The 23416-nt window shown below is 30.2% G+C and overlaps 1 protein-coding gene across 1 annotated transcript in view; it reads right to left on the reverse strand.

The window, feature by feature from the left end:
• Positions 1-688: 688 nt before the first annotated feature.
• Positions 689-23416, reverse strand: part of LOC111622172 (CDC42 small effector protein 2-like) — a 44414-nt gene continuing 21686 nt past the window's right edge. The window contains exons 4-5 of the mRNA XM_023364517.1: positions 12603-12698; positions 689-3022 (exon numbers count right to left, since the gene is read on the reverse strand). Of these exons, the coding sequence (XP_023220285.1) occupies positions 12603-12698 (96 nt within the window). The 3' untranslated portion in view covers positions 689-3022. The remainder of the gene's footprint in view (positions 3023-12602; positions 12699-23416) is intronic.

Here is a 23416-nt window from a genome sequence, read left to right on the forward strand (position 1 = left end):
AAGGACGTACTTTTCCCTTGTTTAAGGGTATTTGGGCAGTTTATTCTCTGTTGTATTCTCAAGTAAACAATACATACAAGGACAGTACAGTATTTTCTGAGGAAACACTCATACTTATTTTTTTAAACCCCATTCCCGATAACCCGTCATTTTCACAAACTCTGCCACCCTTCGGTCCACATTAGGCCGAGTTTTCGAGATTATACTGTATAAGTTTTTAAAATAACAGATGGCACCACCAAAGTTTAAATTTTTGCCGGGAAAGTTACACAACTCGATGCCGATTTTTTTAACGTAGTCGTAAGGACAAAAATAAACGAAATTATAAATTTTCCTCTATAAACAAGCATTCACTATTATCAGGACTTATTACACTGGCTTAACAGACTATACAGAGTTTTACAGAAAACAATTTTTATTTAATATTTAATATACCTGCTCCATGTTTTCTGTTCTCTGCAACTTCTGATACACCAGAATTTCGGCTAAAATCATTATTAAAATTATAGTTTAATTAAAATGCCTCAATGTCCTTTTCTTACTAAATTATAAATTTTCGTCTATAAACAAGCATTCACTATTATCAGGGCTTATAATTTAGTAAGAAAAGGACATTGAGGCATTTTAATTAAACAAAAATAAACGCGTTGTTTTGGCATTTAACAAATTATCACAAGTATTAATAGATTTCCTAAAAATACATGTAATAATACAAATTATATTTTAGCGTCCAACAAATTTCGTATAGTTCTTATTTTTAATGTTAAGAATTTCTTGCTCCCCGAAAATAGCTGACGAACAAGGATTCCCACCAGACCGAGAATTCTCAAATCGTTACAAAAATGTTTTGGTGAAGCCGGTCGTCGATTATCTTTAGACCGTGTCAAAATATAAAGGATGTGACGAGACGAATTCGGCATATAATGTATATTTTCGCGCCGTATCTTAAAAACAAAAATTGCTGGGAACTAAAGGTGTTAAGAGAAAAATAACAATACTTCTTATACATAACGAATAAGATTAAAAATATTTACCTTTATATGTTTTATACATGTAATAGGAAATTTTACGAATTCAATTTTCATCGATCGTTTTCCATTATATCGGTATGGTCTTTCGAATTTGTCGTTAATCGAATCCCGCCATATGGTTATTGTAAAAAGCGCAAACCGCGACGGTGAAAGGGAAGGAAATAAAGTACACTGGACAAAAGACTTTAATGTAACTGCTTATTTTTATTGGTAATGTTTATATTTAATAATTTAGTAACAGGCAATAGATAAATTATAATTACCGGAAATTTTTCTAACAGAATTCGATCATATACACAATTTTCGTTCATCACAGAAACGTTTTTCCCGGACGAAACGTCTCGTTTCCGCAGGAAGTAAACGTTTTACGATATTCAGCCTTCGGAAACGCGGATCCCTTCCGTCTCGTTTCGCTTCGAGAGCGCAACGACGGTCGCTTTTTTTACAAATCTCGTTCGAAACGTAAAGGGGGGAAAAAGAGCGAGATTTCGGTCCGGAGGTCGCCCCAAGAAAACGAGATTTTTCGTTCGGATCGCCGAATAACTTCGAACACCATCGCTTTGCGCTAAGGCACGATCCTTTCTTCGGCGTAAAGCGCAAGTAAAAAAAGGTATTAGAGTAATATCGATGACCGATCGCCTATCGACATCCGATTCGTCGTACCAGAGAATACTAATATACCACGTGCGCGTTACACGGAAGTGGGGATCGTCCTGGGTGCGTATGGTCGATGGAGCGGGTAAAAATGAAAACAGCGACGACCGAACTCGAAAATCGCACGGACTGAACGCATTTCGATTCGAATCGGCGATCGCGAGCAATTTCGTGACGAACTTCGGCGAAATTCGTCGGAGCGAATTTAAACGCGAGTGCGATCGCGATAAACTATAAATTTTCTCGTACTAAATACAAAATATAGAACGCGAAGATCGAGAAAGCGAAAATACAAAAGCTATAAAACATTTTTACATAAATTGATCGAAAAATAATAATAAAAATGTATGTATGTATATATGTATATAAACGAATGCGGTTCGTCTTCGACGTCTCGGAGCGAAACGTTCTTATATTCGAAAAATGGTTTGGAATTACTTTTGAATTTGTGCTAGTTTCTAAAAAAAAAAAAACAAAGTTTTGTTGTCTTCTTAAATTATTCGTAAAAGTATTTCAAAATTTATAAAATTTAAAGACGAACGTTAGAAAATTCGATGGTTGGAAAGAAGAATTTTGATATTAAAATGTCATACCACACGATTAGACTAAGTACTATTCTGTCAGAAGGAACGGTTAGCCGATATTTAAAAATTGAAAACATCAGAAATACATTGGTTAGTTAGATGAGTCGGTTAAATGGAGGTAGAACGATGTTCCGAGTAAATAAAATACCGACTACCGTAGACAAGTAAAAATAAAATTTGGTCCGTTTTGTAAATTTTCTAAAAAAACTCGGAAGACCTTAGTTTTCATAGATAAAAAGAATAGTAAAAGGAAGCGTCGAAAACGTTCATCGAGATTTAGTTATTAAAACGAGACAGTAAATAGTGAGATGCCTGGCAGTGACCACGAATTTTTTCTTTTTCTTTGCGATAACGACTCATTAAGATATATTTTGATTTTAGTCTATCCTCTAACACTTTCTCCATAATTTATATATATATATATTTATGTATATGTATATAATAGGACTGAAGGCAGAATTGGTAATTATTAGTTTTCTTACTCTACAGTATAAGCGTGCTATATAAATTACTCGAAGTGAACGAATTTTGTTACGGATGTGAAAATGCGCGTATTTATATCTATTCTACGACTCTAACGGAGAACGTGTTTCGTTCCCCGATCTCTCTCTTATTAAATGACGTAAATATTTTAGCGATAGACACCGATTTCTCGGATAAATTCTCAGAATGTGATGCGTGGTACCATTTCTTGTCTTCGAGTCCGGCAAGAAGAAGCGAGCGATGACTGTACACTTTTTTTGTATTTCGAATCTGTAAAAAAAAACCCAGTATATTAATACCGTTGTTGTGTTGGTGAAATTAAAATATCACTTTTTCACAAGTGTTATCAGAAATTCTAAATCATTTTTTTATTTTTTTGGTCCTATTAAAACGAAGACGATTACAGCGCAATTTCCTTTATCAACCGTCGTTTTTTCTTATTAAGAAAAATCCTAATGCTTTATACATTTGACTTTCCGTGTTATTTTAAAAAATGAAAAGAATTAAACTTTGAAATTTATTTTAACAGACATCAGGATCGGATTAATATATTTGGCTAACTTAAACAAACGACTAAAAATATTATATTTAATTTTATAAGTGGGTAGTGTAAACCCCATAACGTAAACAAAGACTACAAATGGCACTCCCCACTACTTACTTTACGTTCGCTGTCATGCTGTAGCCGAGAAACTACTATGGCGGTATAGTGAGGATGTTCAAATGCAGAGCGAGTGAACATATATCATCCGAATTAATCTCGATAAGAGTGACTTCAGTTAATGAAACAGTTCAGATAATTGTACTTAACGTTTAAGAGAATAAATCTAGTTTACAGCAAAAAAACGTTTAATCTTTTACGCGTTTTTAGTCATTCATTTATTTTGAAAAATAATGAATTTTGAATCGGACAGCAAAGTAAACCTCTGACGACTATGGCCATTAAAATTCAGATTTCTAGATATACTATTTATACATTATACATGATACAGTTGGTAATGCCATAAAGCATGAGATTATTCTTATGCTTTATGGCACTACCAACTGAATATATAAGTAAAATTATCTCCGAAAGTAGTGTACTGTACATGACATTGGCATTTCTGCTTGTTGATGACAGACCATAAAATTTAGTATAATGTGTAAATAGAATAAACCCTACTAAAAACAGACCCAATGAAGGATAAAATACAAAACCAATTAAGAATGCAACAAAAAACAAAATATAAAAACTATAAACTAAATAAAAATAAATTAATTAAAAAGTAAAGCAATTGCAATTGTAAACTAATGTTTACATTTAGTATTGCAAATACTGTATACTGTATATAATAATCATAATGTAGAAAGGACTCTATATTTAAAAATGTAGAGATACCTCGATAGAAACAGACCGCTACGCCAGTATTTTTTAGTGTTGTATGCGTACCCCTTAGAGCAGGGGTCACCAAACTTTTTTCACAGCGTGCCAGATAATTGAGAAAATGACAAGCGCGGGCCGCATAACCATTTTGTTCAATATAGTATACTGAATACACAAAAGAAAATCAACATATTTATTTACCAATACACAAACACAATGGCTACATCAAGCTCGTAATCGCTTTTCTTAGAAACTTCATTGCAGGTATTTAGGGTTTTTCATTTCCCGGTCTTTTGCTTGTCCCGGGATTTCGGGAAAAAAGTGAACTGTTTCCCAGATCCCGGGATAGAATTAATTATTTTTAAGATATACAAAATATCTTGAAATCAAATGATATCATTATTTTCCATTTTTTAAAGTAATTTAACACGTTCTGCAACCTCTAAAGTCATGTTAATAATGCTGTGTAAGATATATATTAAAAATTACCTTTGAATTATGTAGAAATTTTCACAAATTGAAAAACTTTATTAAAGTTTGCTGGAAACTGAAACAACAAAAATGCTTTGAATTGAGTTGAAAAAAAACGGATCAAACTTCTAAGTTAGAAGGTAATTTTCATTATTTAAATAAAACATATTATAAAAATTTACAATAATAATTTGTATTAAGATTTTAAGAAACAAAAATGGTCAATACTCCGATCGTTCAATCTTTTTAGCAATTAAAAGTCCTGATTCCGATTCAATCGATGTGGGTGGAATCGTCTTTAATGAATGTAAGAGAAGANGATTCTTATTTAAGTAATGAGAAGTCCTGCTACCAAGAATGCCCTTTCAGATTCAATTGGTTTGAGTGGAATAGTGTCTAATATATTTAACTCAAAGCATTGTCACTGTTGCATTGGGGTATGACAGAAACATTGAGCATTTTTCAGTATCTCTGAGCTGTAAAGAGCATACCACCAGCATGCATGTCTGTTTTTTTTTTTTTTTTTTTTTTTTTTATCACATTACATAGAGCTAGAAGTGACAAAAGTAAATTTTATTCTAGTAAAGTTGAAAGAAAAAAAAATTCAAGAAACAGTAAGTAACAGAGGTTTTGGATGTAATAAGGAGGTCTGGCAGAAACTAAGACTTCTTAATTGGTTAACTGAATTTCAACAAAATTGATTTCAGTAAAAATGGGATATTTATTATCAGATACCAAATCAGTTTGAAAATCATTTTAAATTCATCAGAATTAATGTATTATTTTATTTTATTAATATTAATAAATATTATTAGCCAATATCACAAATAACTATATGCCAGTGTCCTGTTTTATTCTCACAGAAGACAGGTGGGAATAATAACTGTTTCTTCAACATTTGTGAATGCTGGAGTTTAAGTATCTAACAATTAGCATTTGAAAAATTTATCATTTTAAGATTAATTTCCACTGATTTTCACATTAATTTTAATTTTAAAATTTAAAAATGAGTGATGGACGATGTTATTTTAATAAAGTATCTGCAAATTTAAAATGTCACAGTATCTGTTAAAATATAAATTTTTACCCATCTTGAGTTAATTTTGTTTAAAATTGAAATATGAAACATTTTGTTTCATCAACTTCAAAGAAGTAGGTAAAAAATATTATTTTATAATAATGTAAATGTGGTCCAAAGTGCAATATCCTGTGGTCTGATGCACAATATTAGACCAATTACAGTGATTAACAAGAAACTAATTTACTTTTGAAATTATTGTTTAAAAAAATCAAATCACTTTTTTTAATAATAGACTAAAAACATAACCTAAATTTTAGACACAAGAAATTAAGGAAAAATAATTTTAGTCTTTGTAAATATTTATTTTGTCAAAAGGTCAAGATACAACACCTTCCCCTATAATAGGGATGGTAAACCTTTTAAGCACACATGATAAATATAAGTATGCTATATGGCTTTAAAGATATTTATGCATACTACAGCTTTCAACTTTGAATAATGATATTTAAAGAAATTTTACATTGATTTGACAGAATGAAGCAGGGAAATTTTCTGCAATATAACATGGCATTCAAATAGCAATCTAAACATTTATTTAGAGGCAAACAGCATAACAATTACAGGAGTGGCTCTAAACTACTGTGGTTTGGAAATGTTACACCTAACTTGTTGCAATCTGAACAGCAAGTAAATGAGAACTTCTGAAGAGCTCATGATATTGGTTTTAAAAATATCTTGGCCTTTTGAGGAGGTTAGTATCAGTATAAATCAATGTATCCTAATGACAAATATTTTATCATTTATGCATATCACATGTAATAATAATATGCTGGATTTTTTTAAGTATAATAAGTAATATCCAGATTTAGAATATAATAGCAGTGCAGATAATGTTATTTATTGATCATCCTCCAATAAAATTAGCAGATGTGTTGATAACATTCTTTTTGTTGCAAGAGTTACATTTGGAATACAATAACAAAATGTGTCTAAAAGATGAAAAGTAGGCCTAATCAAAAGTAATAATAAAATAGCAAAACAGAATTTATTTAGGAGGACTCTAATGTTATGTCAAGTAAAAATACATTATTTGGAAAGCAATATTTCTGAGCAGAAAAAAGTAACAATTGCTACCAAGTCCAGTCTCTAATTATAAATATTGATTTTTTTATTAAATTTAACCTCATTCAAGCATTTATCCCTATAAAAGAATGTTATTAAATAACTTTCCTTTATGGGAATTTACGGTTTATATACAAATAAAAACTGCAAATATTAAGTAATTTTTTAAAGTGAAATTTTAATGTATTGTAATAAAAAATATTTTGAAAATATGTAGTTTTTTTCAAATTATGTATAATTCAAAATATTTTGTCTAAAAATTATTACTTGAAACTGTTTGTGTGTATGCTTTGGATTACTAACCATACTTGATGCAAAAGGAGAACAAAAGAAAAAAAAGTATGAAAAAGAGAACAGAGGAGGATTGAAGCAAAAAAATTATTTTATCATGAGGTCTTGACTATTGTTGTTATAATAATTTTTATTGTACGTGTAGTGGCATTTTGAAAATAAATTATAGGATATTTTCTATTATAATCATTGTATTTAAGAATTACCTACTTATTAATCATTATTTTTAATAATTTTTATGCTTTGTAAAGGCTTTTAAAGGTGAAAATAATTATTTGGTTATATTAGTAATGAAATGCATTTTTAATATACTTTTGTAACTTTATAGCACTTTAAAATAATTTTAATTATGGCTGAAAAACTGTAAAATGACACTATAAATAAATATTTTATAATATGGTGTTAACATTGCTTTAGTAAGTAACTTGATGCTGTTAAAAAATGTTATTTTTGTAACTTATTCAAAAAACTTTTTTTAGTATAGTCTGATGAGGACTACAGAAATCTGTATGGTCAAAACATATCATAAGTTAAGAAAAATGAATAAAGTTACAAATTTCTATGACTGACTAGTTTAATTTCTTTTGGTTGGATGCTTCTTTATGAAACCAAGAATTTGGATTTTTGCCTTCTACAATATATTATTATAAACAACTTTCATATAAACATAAAATTAGAATTAAAATTAATAGTGAAAGTGTATTATTTTATGTGTTTTAACACTGTTTTATTATTTTATTATTAAACTGATTGTAGTTCATAATATTTTCTCTAATACAACTTCTAGTAAGCTAATATTCAATATAACTATTTAGTTTGATTATTATTTAGCATGATGTGCAAAGACATATTACAACAACATATTCAAATTTATTATTTTATCATTGATATCATTCCACAGTATTATCTTTTCTTATCTATCTACAAATCCTTATCCTTGTATTAAACCATCATCTTATTTATATTGGTTGTGTACATGTATTCTTTCCAAGACCTTTTCAACATGCACACCACCCAGCTTATCTCACTGAAAAGCTAGTGAGATAAGCTTTAATTAATCTAGTGAACTAATGCAGCAAAATAATGAGTAGGAATAAAAATACAGAAAGTCCTCACTTAATATCATTAATAAGTTCTTAGAAACTCAACATTAAACAAAAAGGCATATGATGACACCAATTTTACCACAGGCTAAATGATATAAACAAGATCTAAGTTAATTAAGTTATTACTCTTATTGGATCATGTTTGCAACTTCCAGCATTTATCTCCCACCTCATAGAATCAATTTTACAGTTTATTAAGAAAATTCAATGACAATAATTGCAAATGATTATAAATGTGCTTTTATCTTTCCTCAACAAAATCACATTAAATGAAACAACATTATGTGAGGACTTGCTTACTCAAAATTGTGAAACTCTGATTCCATTTGCTACAGAAACAAAAAAATTTTGTTCCATAATGCAAAAAAGCCCAGAAAATTAATTTAAAAAAATGTTTTAACATTTCTGTTGTGTTAATGTCAAAAACAAACAGAAAACAAAAATAGTTGTTACATCACAGATCAACATGGCAGACTATGAAATCACACACAAAACACAAATTGCTGTATTAGAAAGCTTTAAGATATTTAGTAAGGCTTTTGAAAAAAGTGCATAAAGAGGAAGAATTGAGAATGTAATGTTATCATGACTAGCAAACAATTTGGTGTCAATCCATACTACTGTGCATCTTAAAATTATGATGTCATTCCAAAGCATCAATAGTAGATGTTATTCAAATTTCTGTTTATTGCAAAAGAAACATTCTATATTTTCAGAAAACAAAATCAACAAACAAAATTTTTTCATTTTCTGTTTACCATCACATTTTATGCAAGTGATATATATGCTTTTTTGTATCAGTTTTGTGCTTGGAAATAGTTTTTCTGTTTCTGTTATAGTTTTTGTCTATTTTTTCATAGATGAGAACTAGTCTTTATTTTCAATGTTCACATCAGTGATTTGTTGATATTAAATATAACAATTATGATATTTTGTACTTATTAAATTACATTTTAATAAGTAAGAAGTTAGGCCAGAAAATTATATAAACTAGTTACTCTAAAACAGACAGAGTTCATAAACATAATAGTAAAGGATTCCAACAACATAATTGTCTATTACCAATAGAAATTTTAGTGTGCTGGCTCATATTGAATTAATTTGTACACAATTTTTTGGAAAAGACAGAAATATGCCATATTTGTTGGAGTATAAGATGCACTTCCCTCCAAAAACTACTGTTGAAATGGGATGCGTCTTATATTAGGGACAGTCAAATGAAAACGAGACAAACTATATAACAAGTGTGGCACAGAAGTTGGTAATGCAGGTAGATGTGTATATAGAAGTGCCCTCTATTGGGAATCAGGGAGGAACAGTGTGAATGTTCACCGCTGTGCCATTTGTCTGTTAGATGTGCTCGAAATGAGGTTGGCGAGTCGTGTGTGCATCCAACATCACTGTGGAGGTCCACTGCTTGTTGACTTTCTGGAATACGGCACCACAATTAACGCACAGCGGTACATAGAAACTTTGCAAAAATTGAAGCATGCCATCAAATCCAAACACCCAGGAATGTTGACACATAGCATCATTCTGTTGCAGGATAATGCCCACCCACATGTTACCAAGGTTGTTTTGACTACGCTGCAGAAGTTCCCAGCGAAACTTCTGCAGCGTAGTCCATACACATCCTCCATACAGTCTCGATTTCTCCCTGTGCGATTTCCATATTTTTGGAGCCTCGAAGAAAGACATTCGTGGCCGTCAATTTGCTTTGGATGAAAAGGTGCATTCCTGGGTACAATCATGGTTCCGTAGGCAACTGCAAACATTTTTCTATGAAGGCATTGACCGTCTTGTCTCACAATAAGATAAATGTATTAACAGTTATGGCAATTACTTTTGAAATAATAAACAGTTTACTTACTTTTTTAACATCTGTCTCGTTTTCATTTGACTGCCCCCTAATATATCAATATATATATACAGTGGTGCCTCATATAACGTACACCTCGAATAACGGACACTGCGAACAACGGACTTTCTGTTTGGCCATTATGTGACTCAAGCAATGGACTGGCTGCGAACAACAGACTTTCTGCGAACAAGTGCGAATTATGTTTCCACTCTTTTGCCATTGCCAATGACAATCTGCTATTTTTATAATATATTACTATTATTAGAATATATTATTAGTATATCTGAAGTACAGAGCACCTGTTGGGATTCAGCTTGCTCCCTTGTTTATTACGTACAGTAATAAACAAGGGAGCAAGCCGTGTTTATTAAACCCTGCACCTCAGTTTAATAAACCATAAATACCCTGCACTGAGGTGCAGGGTATTTATATTTATTCATGTATTGTGCAAATCATGGCTTCAAAACAACCAGAAAGGTTATTTCAATTGAAACAAAGCAAGAAATCATCAGAAGGAGTGAAAGTTGACAAAAACTTCCTTGTCAAATGGAGAGAGGTTCAGGGAGTTTACCAACACTCATTATCCAAACAGAGCTGAGGCCAACAAGATCAATGATCTCTACAATGACACCCTTGCCCGTCATTTCGGACAAGAATGTTGAAGAAGAGAGAGAAACAGACCACCTTGGACATGTTTTTCAAGAAGCCAGCTGTAAAAAAACAAAGGATGAAACAAGAGGAGTTGACCCCGCAAGCTCTGGTAGCCTCTCCTAAATCTGACTCTGATTAAAAAACAATAAAAAGAGACCTGCTGAAATGTGTAAAAAGTCTGTATCTGTATGAATGTGTGAAAAAAGTGTTCCTCCACCTCCTCACAACATCTGACTACCTGGCATAATTGGTGATTGCTCCACTTTCATTTTTTTAACGGTATAATTATTTTATGCTGCGGAACGAATTATATGTTTTAACATGTATTTCTATGGGAAAATGCATTTTGTATAATGGACTTTTAACGGACGTGTACCTGGAATGATGCACGTTATATGATGCACCACTGTATATATATAACACTTTCATTTAGGAAATGTATAATGCAACAACAACAGCAACAATGCAATAGTTGTTGCATTGTTACTGTTGTTTGTATTTGAATATTCTTTGTTTTTGTAACTAAATACATTTTATCATACCAACCATATGAAAAATACAGTACTTCATTTTTCAATAAAATAGATTAGAAATGCATTAATAGTTTTTCAAAAAATGCATTTGGAAAATGGAATGCATCTCATATACACTTATCACATTATATGAGCCATTCAGAAGCCAAATCGATATACTCCATATTTCAAATATTTTTAAATTATTAAATGTCAAAACACTTGATATACTCGTGACTATTTATATTCATAATAAGTTTCCCCAATAATAAGGATTACCACTCAATGACAAAATTTTATTGGCCATTGAAAAATTTATTTATTTATTTCAGAAGTCAATCTAATTAACTCCATACTGTAACATAAATCTGCCAGTACACACTGCAGCATTACAATTGCAGTGTGCACTGACCAATGCCTAATAATAACTTATTTAATGTTATCATCACAAAAAGTAAGTAAAAGAAATTAGTTAGTTACAGTCCAACTGCTGCAGAAATAAGTATACTTGAGGAATATTAAATGATTTTTTTCTAAAAACAATTGCCACCACAATTAAAACAAAGTCATACTGTTATATCATGAGGGATGAAACTAAAAATAATTTTTTTCATTCCTCCTATTAAACATGATTCTCATAAAAATTTAAGAACAAATCAACATGATAGGACCTCAAATACAGCTGACGAAGAAGACATCATTTATGTTGCTGAATAATCAATTTAAACAAAATAATAACAACCACCATTGTAACAGTAACAGAACAGTTATTATTCATTTTTGCAAAAAATATTTAATAAAACATGTACAATAATGATGTTTCTCTATAATAAAAAAAACTACATGAAAACTGACTGAATCTGACTGAACTGAATGTTACTACATTTTTCATTTGTCAAACTGATTAACTCCATCAATCACACCAAAATCTTAATAATAATAATAATGATTATAGCATATCTATGCTATTTTATACATTTTATATGTCGTTAAATAAAAGTTACACCCACAATAATACATTCTACAATGTTTATTTGAATTTATATTTTAAAAGGAATTTTAAAAAAGAATGTATATTACTTTGTTACTTTTCTCCACTTTTTGTTTTATGGAGTTAATCAATTTGGCAAGTAAGCGGCATATATGATAAGTGTGTTTGTTTACAAAGTAAGAGGGATTAGATTAACAAAAAACAAAATATTTTTAATACTGCACAGTATATCCCCTCAAAAGAGAAGAGATACAGAAAGAATGAAAATTTGAATTTTCATAAACTCTTAGTTAAATAAATATTTCATTTTTAGATTGATAACTTGGATATCACATTATTTACACAATTACAAATTTGTGCCAACAAGCACACGTTGATATTAAAAAAATCTGTTTTTTTATTTTTAAAATAATTTTTAAAAAATACACTAAATCTAAATGCAGAAGCATATTAAAACTTACCTAATTTTTTACATCCACAACTGGAATTTGAACACTAACTGGTAGAGCATATTCATAACCTCCTTTAGAAGCCATTTGATTTTGTAATGTATCTAACTGAAATTTATAATAAAATATTTCAATAATATTGTTAACAATAAACATAAATAACAATAATAATTTGTAAATAAAGAATTTAATGATATTACATATGTAATTTAATAAAAATTGTTGATTTATGGATGAAATGAAACAGAAATAACAGATAGATAGGAAAAAATAATAAATACAATATTGTCTTATTTTATGTGGAAGATGTAATCCTGAAGACTTTGCATAATTCAAAACTAGATTTCTCACAGAAATAGATATGAACTTGGGGATGAATTCTCATAAATTTACAAACATTACATTGCTTTTAAACATAATTTTATTAATTTCATTATGAATGTCAATACTATCATATTAGCATCATAATCAATATCTGACAAGACTGAAGGCATTGGCAATGCAACATATTCCAACTTGCAATACACTGTCCTTACATCATCATTCAATGCTTTAGAGTTAATTTACATATTTGATGTTCAGATCCCAAATGGGTTCCAAACATCAAGTTCTAATAAATTCTTGTAATTAATGTAAAAACAAAGTTTAATTTACTTATTTTTATTATTTTTGTTTTTGTTAGATTGGTTGTCATAGAAATGCATGACAAAGATCATCTGTTTTTAGAGACATGGTAAAATCATAAGGTTTTAAAACGGAAATATGCAATGAAAAATTGACTGTTCTTCTGAGAGGAGTGGTCACAAATTTAGAATTGGTAAATTCTTGGGATTTAAAAACAAGAGTGATACTACAACAAACATACCAGGGATCCTGTTATCGGTGTGCTTTTTGGAAAAAACAGAGCGTTGACTTTAATTTGAATCACATTTGTTTAACAGTCATTAGTTACCTGAAGAACTTCAAAGTTTGAAAATGTTCGTAATGCTCTGTTTTTTCTGAGAAGCACACTGGTAACAGGCTTCCCAGTACATTTGTTGTTCTTGGATTTTTTTGGAGATTAATGGATCCTTATTTTCCTTATCTCTTTCTGTATGAAAGACATAAGGAAATTAAATTTATGATAAGGTAATTTGAATTGTGTGTCCAAAAAAAACAGTGTATATGCAGAAATGTATATGCACTTTCAAGAACTTTTAAACTAAGTAAATACATTTTCTTCTGGTGTTATTAAAAAATATATATTTTTGTTTCTCTTACTTTCTTTTGATAAGCTTTTATATATATGTTATGGACTAAGTAATTAATAAGGGCATTATTCATAATGCCCAGTCATTATAAATAATGACACCAAAATCGGGCACTGTAATAAATTTCAGGTTTTTTATCATAATTTATCATATTGACCAGTCACTATGAATACTGCTATCACCTGGATGGGCAAAGTGATAATAATACCTTGAGGAGTGATCATCTGACATATGCTAGCCAATCACCATTCACATCTTACTTGTGCATGAGTATTAAATTTAGTATCAAATTTTAAATTCATACAACCAGTAGTTAATCTTGTGCGACATTTTAATTTTACTTTTGCCTCTTAAAACAGTATTTTCTTTTTTGAAAAAAAGTAATGACCATGGAGCAATCATTAAGTGATATGAATAACTGTTTCAACAACTGATTAAATGAGTTAATAGCAGCAAAAAGTCAAAACAGCAAAATTTTTTATAAAATCAGCATATTTGACAACAACACAAAAACTGAGTGCGTCAAAAATCAAAGTGACTTTGAAGTTACCAGAAGAATATCAGCATTTACATAGATATGATGCTGTATCCATCATAGAAATAAAAAAATTAATTGTGTCTGCAAAAGAAGGTAATTTGATTAATTATTATGTTCACACTGAAGAAAATATTTCAGATATTGCATGATAACCATATTACTATTGACCATGGTGACAGAAACCATATGGCAAAAGAATTAAGTATGAAATATAAAAATATTACAAAGGATATGAGATACGATCATAATTTACTTGAACTTATGTGAAATCTGTCAGAAAAAAACAGAATGTTCCTAAGAAAGGCTTGATAGTTAAACCAATTTTAAGTAATGAAATAACTCAAGATGTGAGGTCAACCTTATAGATATGCAGTCACAAGTTGATGAGCAATGTAAATCTATACTCATGTACCAAGACCACTTGACTAAATTTGTTCAACTACAACCGTTAAAAACCAAAAGGGCTGAAAATTTAGCTATATTCTGTTAATAATTATAATTTTAATAATTTAATAAATTATTAAAATTATAATTATTAATTTAATTAAGAGATGGTGCCTAAAGTCAACCTCTAGTAACAAACTACTTGATATTAATCATTAAATTAGTGGAGTTATAGCCAAATTATTTAAGGCAATCGTTTGGTTGTTTTTAAAATTCTACTATATAATTGAATTTAGTCAATCATCAGTAGGAAATTAACTGTTCTCATAATAGCCATCACCAAATCATTGTTTTTTGCATTTTATTGTATTTGATTTTTTTTCTTTAAAATGATTATCAAAAATTTATTTAAATTTAACTAATAAAAATGGAATTCTTTTGTCTGTTAAGATATAGTATGTTTCTTTATGTACTCAAAAGCTTTCCATGGTAAATTTGCTACATCCACATTTTTTTTTATTCTCATCATAAATTTTAGTACAACTTTTTATAAATTTTGGATAAAACTATTCAGATACCCAGCAGTGTCTTTCTTATAAAAGAAATCATAGTCTGACAAAAAGAGAAAAGTTAAGTCAGAGTCACACATTTCAAATTTGCTAGAGTTAGAGTTGGACTATTTGTTTACTGACTCCATTACATCTGATAAAAAGGCTGCTGAACCTGTGTAATACAGATGCAAAAAATATCTGGATGAGATACAATCTGTGGACCAAAGCATTATTATGATGAATGAACCAGTCACTAGATTGCCAGAGTTATGGGTTCATGAACTTAACAGCATCTCATATGATAAAGGAGTATTCCGTTTTACGCAAAACAATCAGATAGTACACCTTTATCACAGTTTGTCAATGAAGGGTGTCCTTATGATGATTTACTACACCCTGATGGTTGAAAAAAATAGTCAACATGACCTTCATATTGCTCAGTGATTGTTGTGCCTTCTTTAGCTGCAGAGACCATGACACTTTTCATTGGGATGATTGTACAGGTATACCTCGCCTTACGTCGGTAATTGGTTCCAGGAGAGACGACATAAGTCGAATTTACTTGTCTCCGAATCTACTTGTCACTAGGCTAAACCATAAATTACCATTCCCGGTTCTGTATTTTATTTATCAATGCATTTCTAATAATATATGGTTAATAAGGATCTATTTTAAGCTTACAAACAAATAAATTTTAGTTTTTAATATAGTACAGAAAAAAGTAATCTAAATTTACGAATGCATGTACTTTAAATACAGTAAATACTTGTAAATGTATATATTTTAATATGATTTTATGTGCTTTAAACGCTTTTCTACTGATATTACGACTTCAATATTTGTGGTGGACAGACGTAAAGTCGAATAAAATGACTTAAACTTGATTTTTATTTTTCCATATACTTTTTTGACAAACGACGTAAGTCGAGGTGTACCTGTATCTATCTCAGGGTCATACCTGTAGATTCAGATCTCATCTCTAGTTATAATCTTCATGAAATCAGGATCCATCACATTCTACCATTTTCACTTAATCACTACACAACAACAACAGTGTAAACATGCAAGTATAACAGCTGCCTGACAGTGACTGCAGAGTAGGACAAACTTGCCATAATTCACATATATGCAGTAAGATCCAAGATCACAAACTCTCTCTCCCCAGCTTGCAAATACTTGCAAAGAAAAAAATAAGGTTAGATACTTTTTGATAAGACCTTATATAATGTATAAAATTCATAAATTAACTTTTAAACTTTTTGTTTTTTACAGGTTTTTTTTATTTGCTGTATTCCAACATTAGTAACATTAAAATATGTAAAAAAATCAAGATTTAATCAAACAAAATTATTTTAAAAATACACCACCACAATACCTTCATCCACTCTAGCACCAGATTACTTTTCTTTAAAAACTAATGTTTTCGATTTTCTGCTAATATCATCAAGTATTACACTAATTTGAAATTGGAACCATCCAAAGAACAAGTTGGTCTACGAAAAGGGTCACTGAAAAAAATGGATGGCAGAACATAGATATGACATAGTTCACAAGAACAGATTGAAGGTCCTATCCACGTATACATCTGAAAACAATGTTATAGAAAAATTATATCAGGCCTATATGATAAAATATGCTATTCATATTGAACTCAGAGAATTGAAAGCCCTGAAGATTTTTAAAGCTGACCAATGTGTACATTACCTTAATTTTCATGAAGAGACATGTATTTCTCATGCCTGGCAAGCACATTATGATAAATATTTATGATTTGATTATGTCAAATATCTACACACATCTGACTGATACTTTCAAGTTTGAATTACATCTCGTTCCTTAGAAATTTCCATTTTCAAATCAGTATAATATCTAATAAAGATCTTAGAAGATAGAAAATGTTAGTTTATCTAGAAAAGTAACCTGGTGCTTGGCTGGATCAAGGTGTTGTGGTGGTGTATTTGTACTTCTTGTACAGTTTGAGGTAACTGCTAGCAAAATAATTTTATTTTAATAAAATTAAAAATTTATCAATCAATCAATATCTGCAGCACTAATTGATAGTAATAATAAATATAATTAATAAATCTTAAAATTATATTGCTAATATTGCTAATTTTGTAGAATTTATGGATAAATTGTTTGACTGTTTTAATGGTGTAAATTTGAACTTGACTTAAACTGGTATAAATTTAAAGCAAAGTTTCAGACAGCCTTTAAAAACAATTCACAGCATTGTATTGTACTGTACATTTCTTGATGAAGCTGATAACATAAACTTAATAAATCAATTCAACTATGAAAACCAGATTAAACTGACCTGCCTGCATTACTAGTTATAGAGAAAATATTACTATTTTAAAACTAATGCTTCATAAATTATATGAAAATTATAAGAGTCAATCTTTTTTCAATGATATCGACTATCTAGAAAATTTGTTTCATACAGTTAAAGTTAAGGAAAATATTGTTCCTAATGTTACAAAGTTCTAAGCAAGTCCATTTAATGTATTGACAAAAGAACGAAAAAGAGGTCTTATATAATCTTGAAAATATAAAAATATTTAGAGTTGCCAACAGGTTGCTTTTTAACAATCAATTTAGGTTCACTTATTTTTTGCATAACATGCACAAGGTTACTTTTTCCAATTAAGAGTTGTTATTTTTTTAACCCATTTTTGATGTCACTTTTATTATGTTCAGACTGACAAAGTTAATTTCAATCAAGTTTTGAACCCAATAAACTCAATTTTACTCAACAACAAAACTTCTAATTGTAGAATTTTTACTTACATTAAATACAAGCAAATATTTGGTAAACAGCAATTTAAAAATATTACTGTATTATGTCATTAATATTTGTAAATGAAATAATACTATAATATAAAAAAGAAATGTCAAAAATTAACAACATATGCTTAAAAAAATAACTGATTGTTCTTTACATAGAAATTGACTAATGGTATTCTAATCACATAAGTTCAACATCTAAAATTTGTTTTATGTGATATGCTTCTTGTCTAATGTTATGTTCAAATATACGAGTGCTAAGATGGCTTTTCTTTTCCGCTAGACTTATTACACCATCAATGAAATGGAGGACAAACTTTAGAAAGACTTTTATTTATTTGAGTATGCATTTTGGATAATTATATCCCTTTTCAACTCTTGTGTTACAAATGGATTGTGAGAAATGCAGGAGTTGTGACATTAGATAAAATATGGATGGTGATTATTGGTGATATTTTATCTAATGTCACAATTCCTGCATTTCTCACAATCCATTTGTAACACAAGAGTTGAAAAGGAATATAATTATCTGAAATGCTCAAATAAATAAAAAGACTTTCTAAAGTTTGTCCTCTGTTTCATTGATGGTGTAATAAGTCTAGTGGAAAAGAAAAGCCATCTTAGCGTTCGTATATTTGAATCTAAAATTTCCTTTAAAGCTTTCCTATTGGACTTTAAAGCTGCATTCCTGCATTATTTCTTATAAGGCTGCAATCACATTGCCAATGACAATGACAAAAACTGATATTTTTATTGTTCATCTTTGTCTGTAAAATGCTCACACTACTTATTATTGCTGAATTTTTATCTTAGTCATTTATTGCTTAAAAGTTAGCCAAGATTCAACGTTGTCATTGTTATAACAGTATTGGTCAATCAACATGAACTTCTCACAATTCTCTTTGAACAGAATGGAGGAACAGCCAATCTCCCACATCAAACCTTGGCTTATATATTCATCCATCGATATCAAAGACTTAATATTTTATTCCACATATCCATTTTTAAAACAGAGACAAAACAAAAATCTGAAGAAATCCATGGACTAATGCTAAGCATAATGTAAATTATACTTGCTCTAACTTTGGTGATAAACATATACAACAAAGGACACAGCATCATTACCATTTAGGATCTATGATCGTTGTTGTCAGCAGTGTGAATGCAACCTTATAAAATCAGAATAAATTTAGCCATAAAAATAAAACTATTGGATGACTTTCAAAATATTAGTAGTAAAAAAAAAAATGTTTATCAATTAAGTAGAACGCATTTGTTACAAAACTTTACAAAACACATTTATCCATATCATCATCTTCATATTTTAATGTATGATAGATGCCAGGCACCAGAGGAGCCTGGCATGTATCAAAACGATTGTCACCAAAGGCTATCATTAGACATTGGAAAAATCAAAAAAGTTTTATAAAAGGTTTATTTCAGAACACCTTAATCTTTAGATAACAAGATCCAGACATGACAAAAATAATAACATTCTGGGAGTCATTTAAGGCCACCAGACAATGATAAAACATGATTCCGTGGTTTAACATTCTAATGATCTTCAAAATTCGAGTTTTTCCCTTTTTCATTATTTAGAAGTGCAAGTTTTGCAATTTGAGCAATCATTATGTCAAGTTCAACAAATAATAATAATAATAATAATAATAAAAAGCAAAGATTAATTAAAGAATACCAAAGTAGGTTAAACGCTATCCTCAGAACACAGTTAAAGCAATAAACACATATGTCATCCCAGTACTCACATAATCTTTTGGAGTTATACATTGGACTCACACGGATCTCGAGCAACTCCAAAGGAAAACAAGAACAACACTTACTAAGCATAAACAACATCATCCTAAATCCGCCACAGAAAGATTAACCCTTCCACGTAAAGATGGCGGACGTGGCCTGATCGACATAGTTAGCCTTCACTACAAACAAATACAGTCACTGCAAGAGTTTTTCTACAGGAAACAAGAAACATCACAATTACATAAAGCAGTAACTCTAGCAGACTTAAATTGCACACCATTAAACTTACACTCACATCATACAGACATGACACAACATATAAAAAGCATAGATACCATCAAGCAATCGTGGGCTCGAAAGGCACTCCACGGCAGGAATCCTTATGATCTGGCCCAGGATTTTGTTGACAAAACTGCGTCAAACAGCTGATTAGATCGGGGATGCCTCTTTGGGGAGACGGAAGGATTCATGATTGACATACAGGATCAGGTCATAAATACTAAAAACTACAGAAAACACATACTCAAAGATACAACACTCACAAATGACACATGCAGAAAATGTCACATCATGCCAGAAACTATACAACACATCACTTCTGGTTGCAAGCTCTTGGCACAGACAGATTACTTACATAGACACAATCAAGTAGCAAATATAATACACCAAGAGCTTGCAAAGAAACACAAATTGGCAGACATCCACGAACCATACTACAAGTATATTCCACAGACAGTATTGGAAAATAACACGCACAAAATGTATTACGACAGAGCCATAATCACAGATAAAACAATTTACCACAACAGACCAGACATCACACTCATTGACAAACACAATAAAATCACATACATTATAGACATAGCCATTCCAAACACTCACAATGTACAAAACACATGCACTGAAAAAATTAGCAAGTACACAGAACTCGCCCAGGAAATAAGGCATCTGTGGAGGATGGATAGGGTAGTTATTGTACCTGTTGTTCTCTCCTGTACAGGTGTGATACCACACACACTACACAAAAGCCTGGGAACATTACAATTGAGTAGAAATACATACATCACACTACAGAAGGCCACTATATTGAATACATGCCACATTGTTAGGAAATTCCTGAATACAGACACTGACACACTTATTTAATTTGTTTTGGTTGCTATGCCTTGACTCTGGTCCGGCATAGTACACAGCCACCGGTTTAAACCGAGTATTACCCACTAAACTCAACATAATAATAATAATAATCATCATCATCAAATTTGGAAAACCATAAAAATGAAAACCAAACCAAAAACCATAACAACAATAAAGAGAAATGAAAAAACAAAAAATGATTATGATAAATGATTACTATAATGGATTGCACAGTTGATATTCCAATTATTTTCATTTTCATTCTTTTCCAACATTACTATTATGTACACTTGATGTAAGTACATTAACAATAAATTAACATCAATAGATTATAGATTAATTACATTCTATTTACCCAAATTCAAGCTTTCAAACTGCTAAAATAATTTTCATTCATTGTAAGTTCACTGCAACTTTTTATTTTTTCCAATAATCCACATATACTTGCCATCAAGAGGCACTTATATGATGATGACATTTCTAAAATTATTTTAATTAACTTGTTCCATTTACCTTTTCAACAATTATCAATGACTTTTTATCACTTTTCACTAAAAATTAACAATTTATTTTCATAATGCATCATTAAGTAATGAGAAGTTGTCAAGTGGATGAAAATTACATCACAAATAATATAACTCTTTAAATCCAGCACAAACTATATTCATTAGCCTAACTAATGTTTTCAAGATAGATAATATTCTTAAGATTTAAACTCAAAAATCAAACAAAAGAACTCCATTTGATTTTGAGTTGTACACATTTCTCTTATTTGAAATAATATACAGTATATAACTTATTTCCTCAATTAAACCCTGGGGTTATTTTAAACATACTGGAGATTTTTCAAACCCGAAATTTATTACCTTGCAACAAAAGACGACTGTGTAAAAACTGAAAGAAATACCTTAATTACTTATCTAATTTCTGAACTATCAAAACCATTTTTGATTATATTTATAGATTACAGCTACATTTGAAATAAACTAAACTACTGTTTTCATAGTTAACCCGATTAAGTGTTTTCTGATTCGGTTATTATGTTCTCGTTTGTGTCTGTTTCGATGTCATTATTGAAATTAAAATCTTCACTAACATCTTTTGGTATCACCATCTCCAATTCAAGTTTTTCTAATTAACCTTTGGCCAATAAACTTTCGACTTATGGACTCAATCGCATCTTGCCCATGCTCAATATTCGACAATATTTATAATTTTACTTCCAAAATTTTTTCCATCAATCTTGGAAAATACAAAGTGCTGTCTGACTCTAAACAATTTGATGGGATAGAATTTTAATTAAAATCCTTATCTGTTACTCTAAACTACATTAGCCTACACAGTGCAGTACTTTGACATGTTTCCCAACTTTTCGACCAGGGGTTTATTTGAATCCCGGATTTAATCAAGAAAATATTACTGGTCTCGTTTTCAAACATATTGTTTATTTTAATAAAAAATTATTGTGACATCATCACAATGCCAGGCTGCAATATGCTCTCCACCTCAAAGCCCCCATACATCATACTTTTCCTTTAACAATAGAGTCATGCCGGTCATCTATAGAGCATGCACTTTTCAAAGCAAATACGTGGCACTATTATATGGATTATGGATACATTGCTTCTTGTTTTGTCTGTCACATTGCTTGAAATTGCTTTTTTACTTATTTAGATATTATTGAAATTCTTGTTTAATTGTTGTGAATTTCAGTATAATGCCAATAATAATAAATGACCAGGTTTGAAATTCACAAATTTTCAAATGACCCAATAAGAAAAAAAAAAGAAATAAAAATAAAAACTCAAAATAAAATCAGTGAATGCACTCGGATCAGTATCAGACATTTTGATGAAAATGATTAAAAGTTACTAGTATGAGCATGTTTATAGGATGCTTTCTAATTTATATTTTTTATGAAGTACTAGCAGACCCCGCCACGCCTTATTGTGGCTCAAAATGTATCTATTATAAATGTATAACACATCCCCCGTGGAGGGGGGAGAATTTTTCGAAAAATCTCTTCTTATTGTACATTCTGTTGACATACTCTATTAAAATGCAATCAAAAACACAAAAAACCGCATCTAAAATAGTATAAATAGAAGCAGAGTTCTTTACGGTAAGCCTTAATCCAGTCCATCTCCCCCAGTGGGAGAAATTTTGACACGTATATTATGTAAAAACACGTGCGTATTCAAATGCAGCGTTGTGTCAAAATTTCAAAGGAATTGGTAGGAACAAACGAACATTACATTTTTATTTATATAAATAGATAGAAGATGATCTGCTTTAGTTCATTCTCACAGAAAACATAATGCCTCACAGAAAAGCAAACTTAGGGCGTCGTACTCGTAGCGCCATCTGTTGGACATAAAAGCCTTAACCCTAGATGATATCTTTTAATTTATATGAATAATA

Source organism: Centruroides sculpturatus, unplaced genomic scaffold (genome assembly GCF_000671375.1).
Source record: "Centruroides sculpturatus isolate CEXI.00-Female unplaced genomic scaffold, Cexi_2.0 scaffold306, whole genome shotgun sequence".
In the NCBI taxonomy this organism is placed as follows: domain Eukaryota; kingdom Metazoa; phylum Arthropoda; class Arachnida; order Scorpiones; family Buthidae; genus Centruroides; species Centruroides sculpturatus.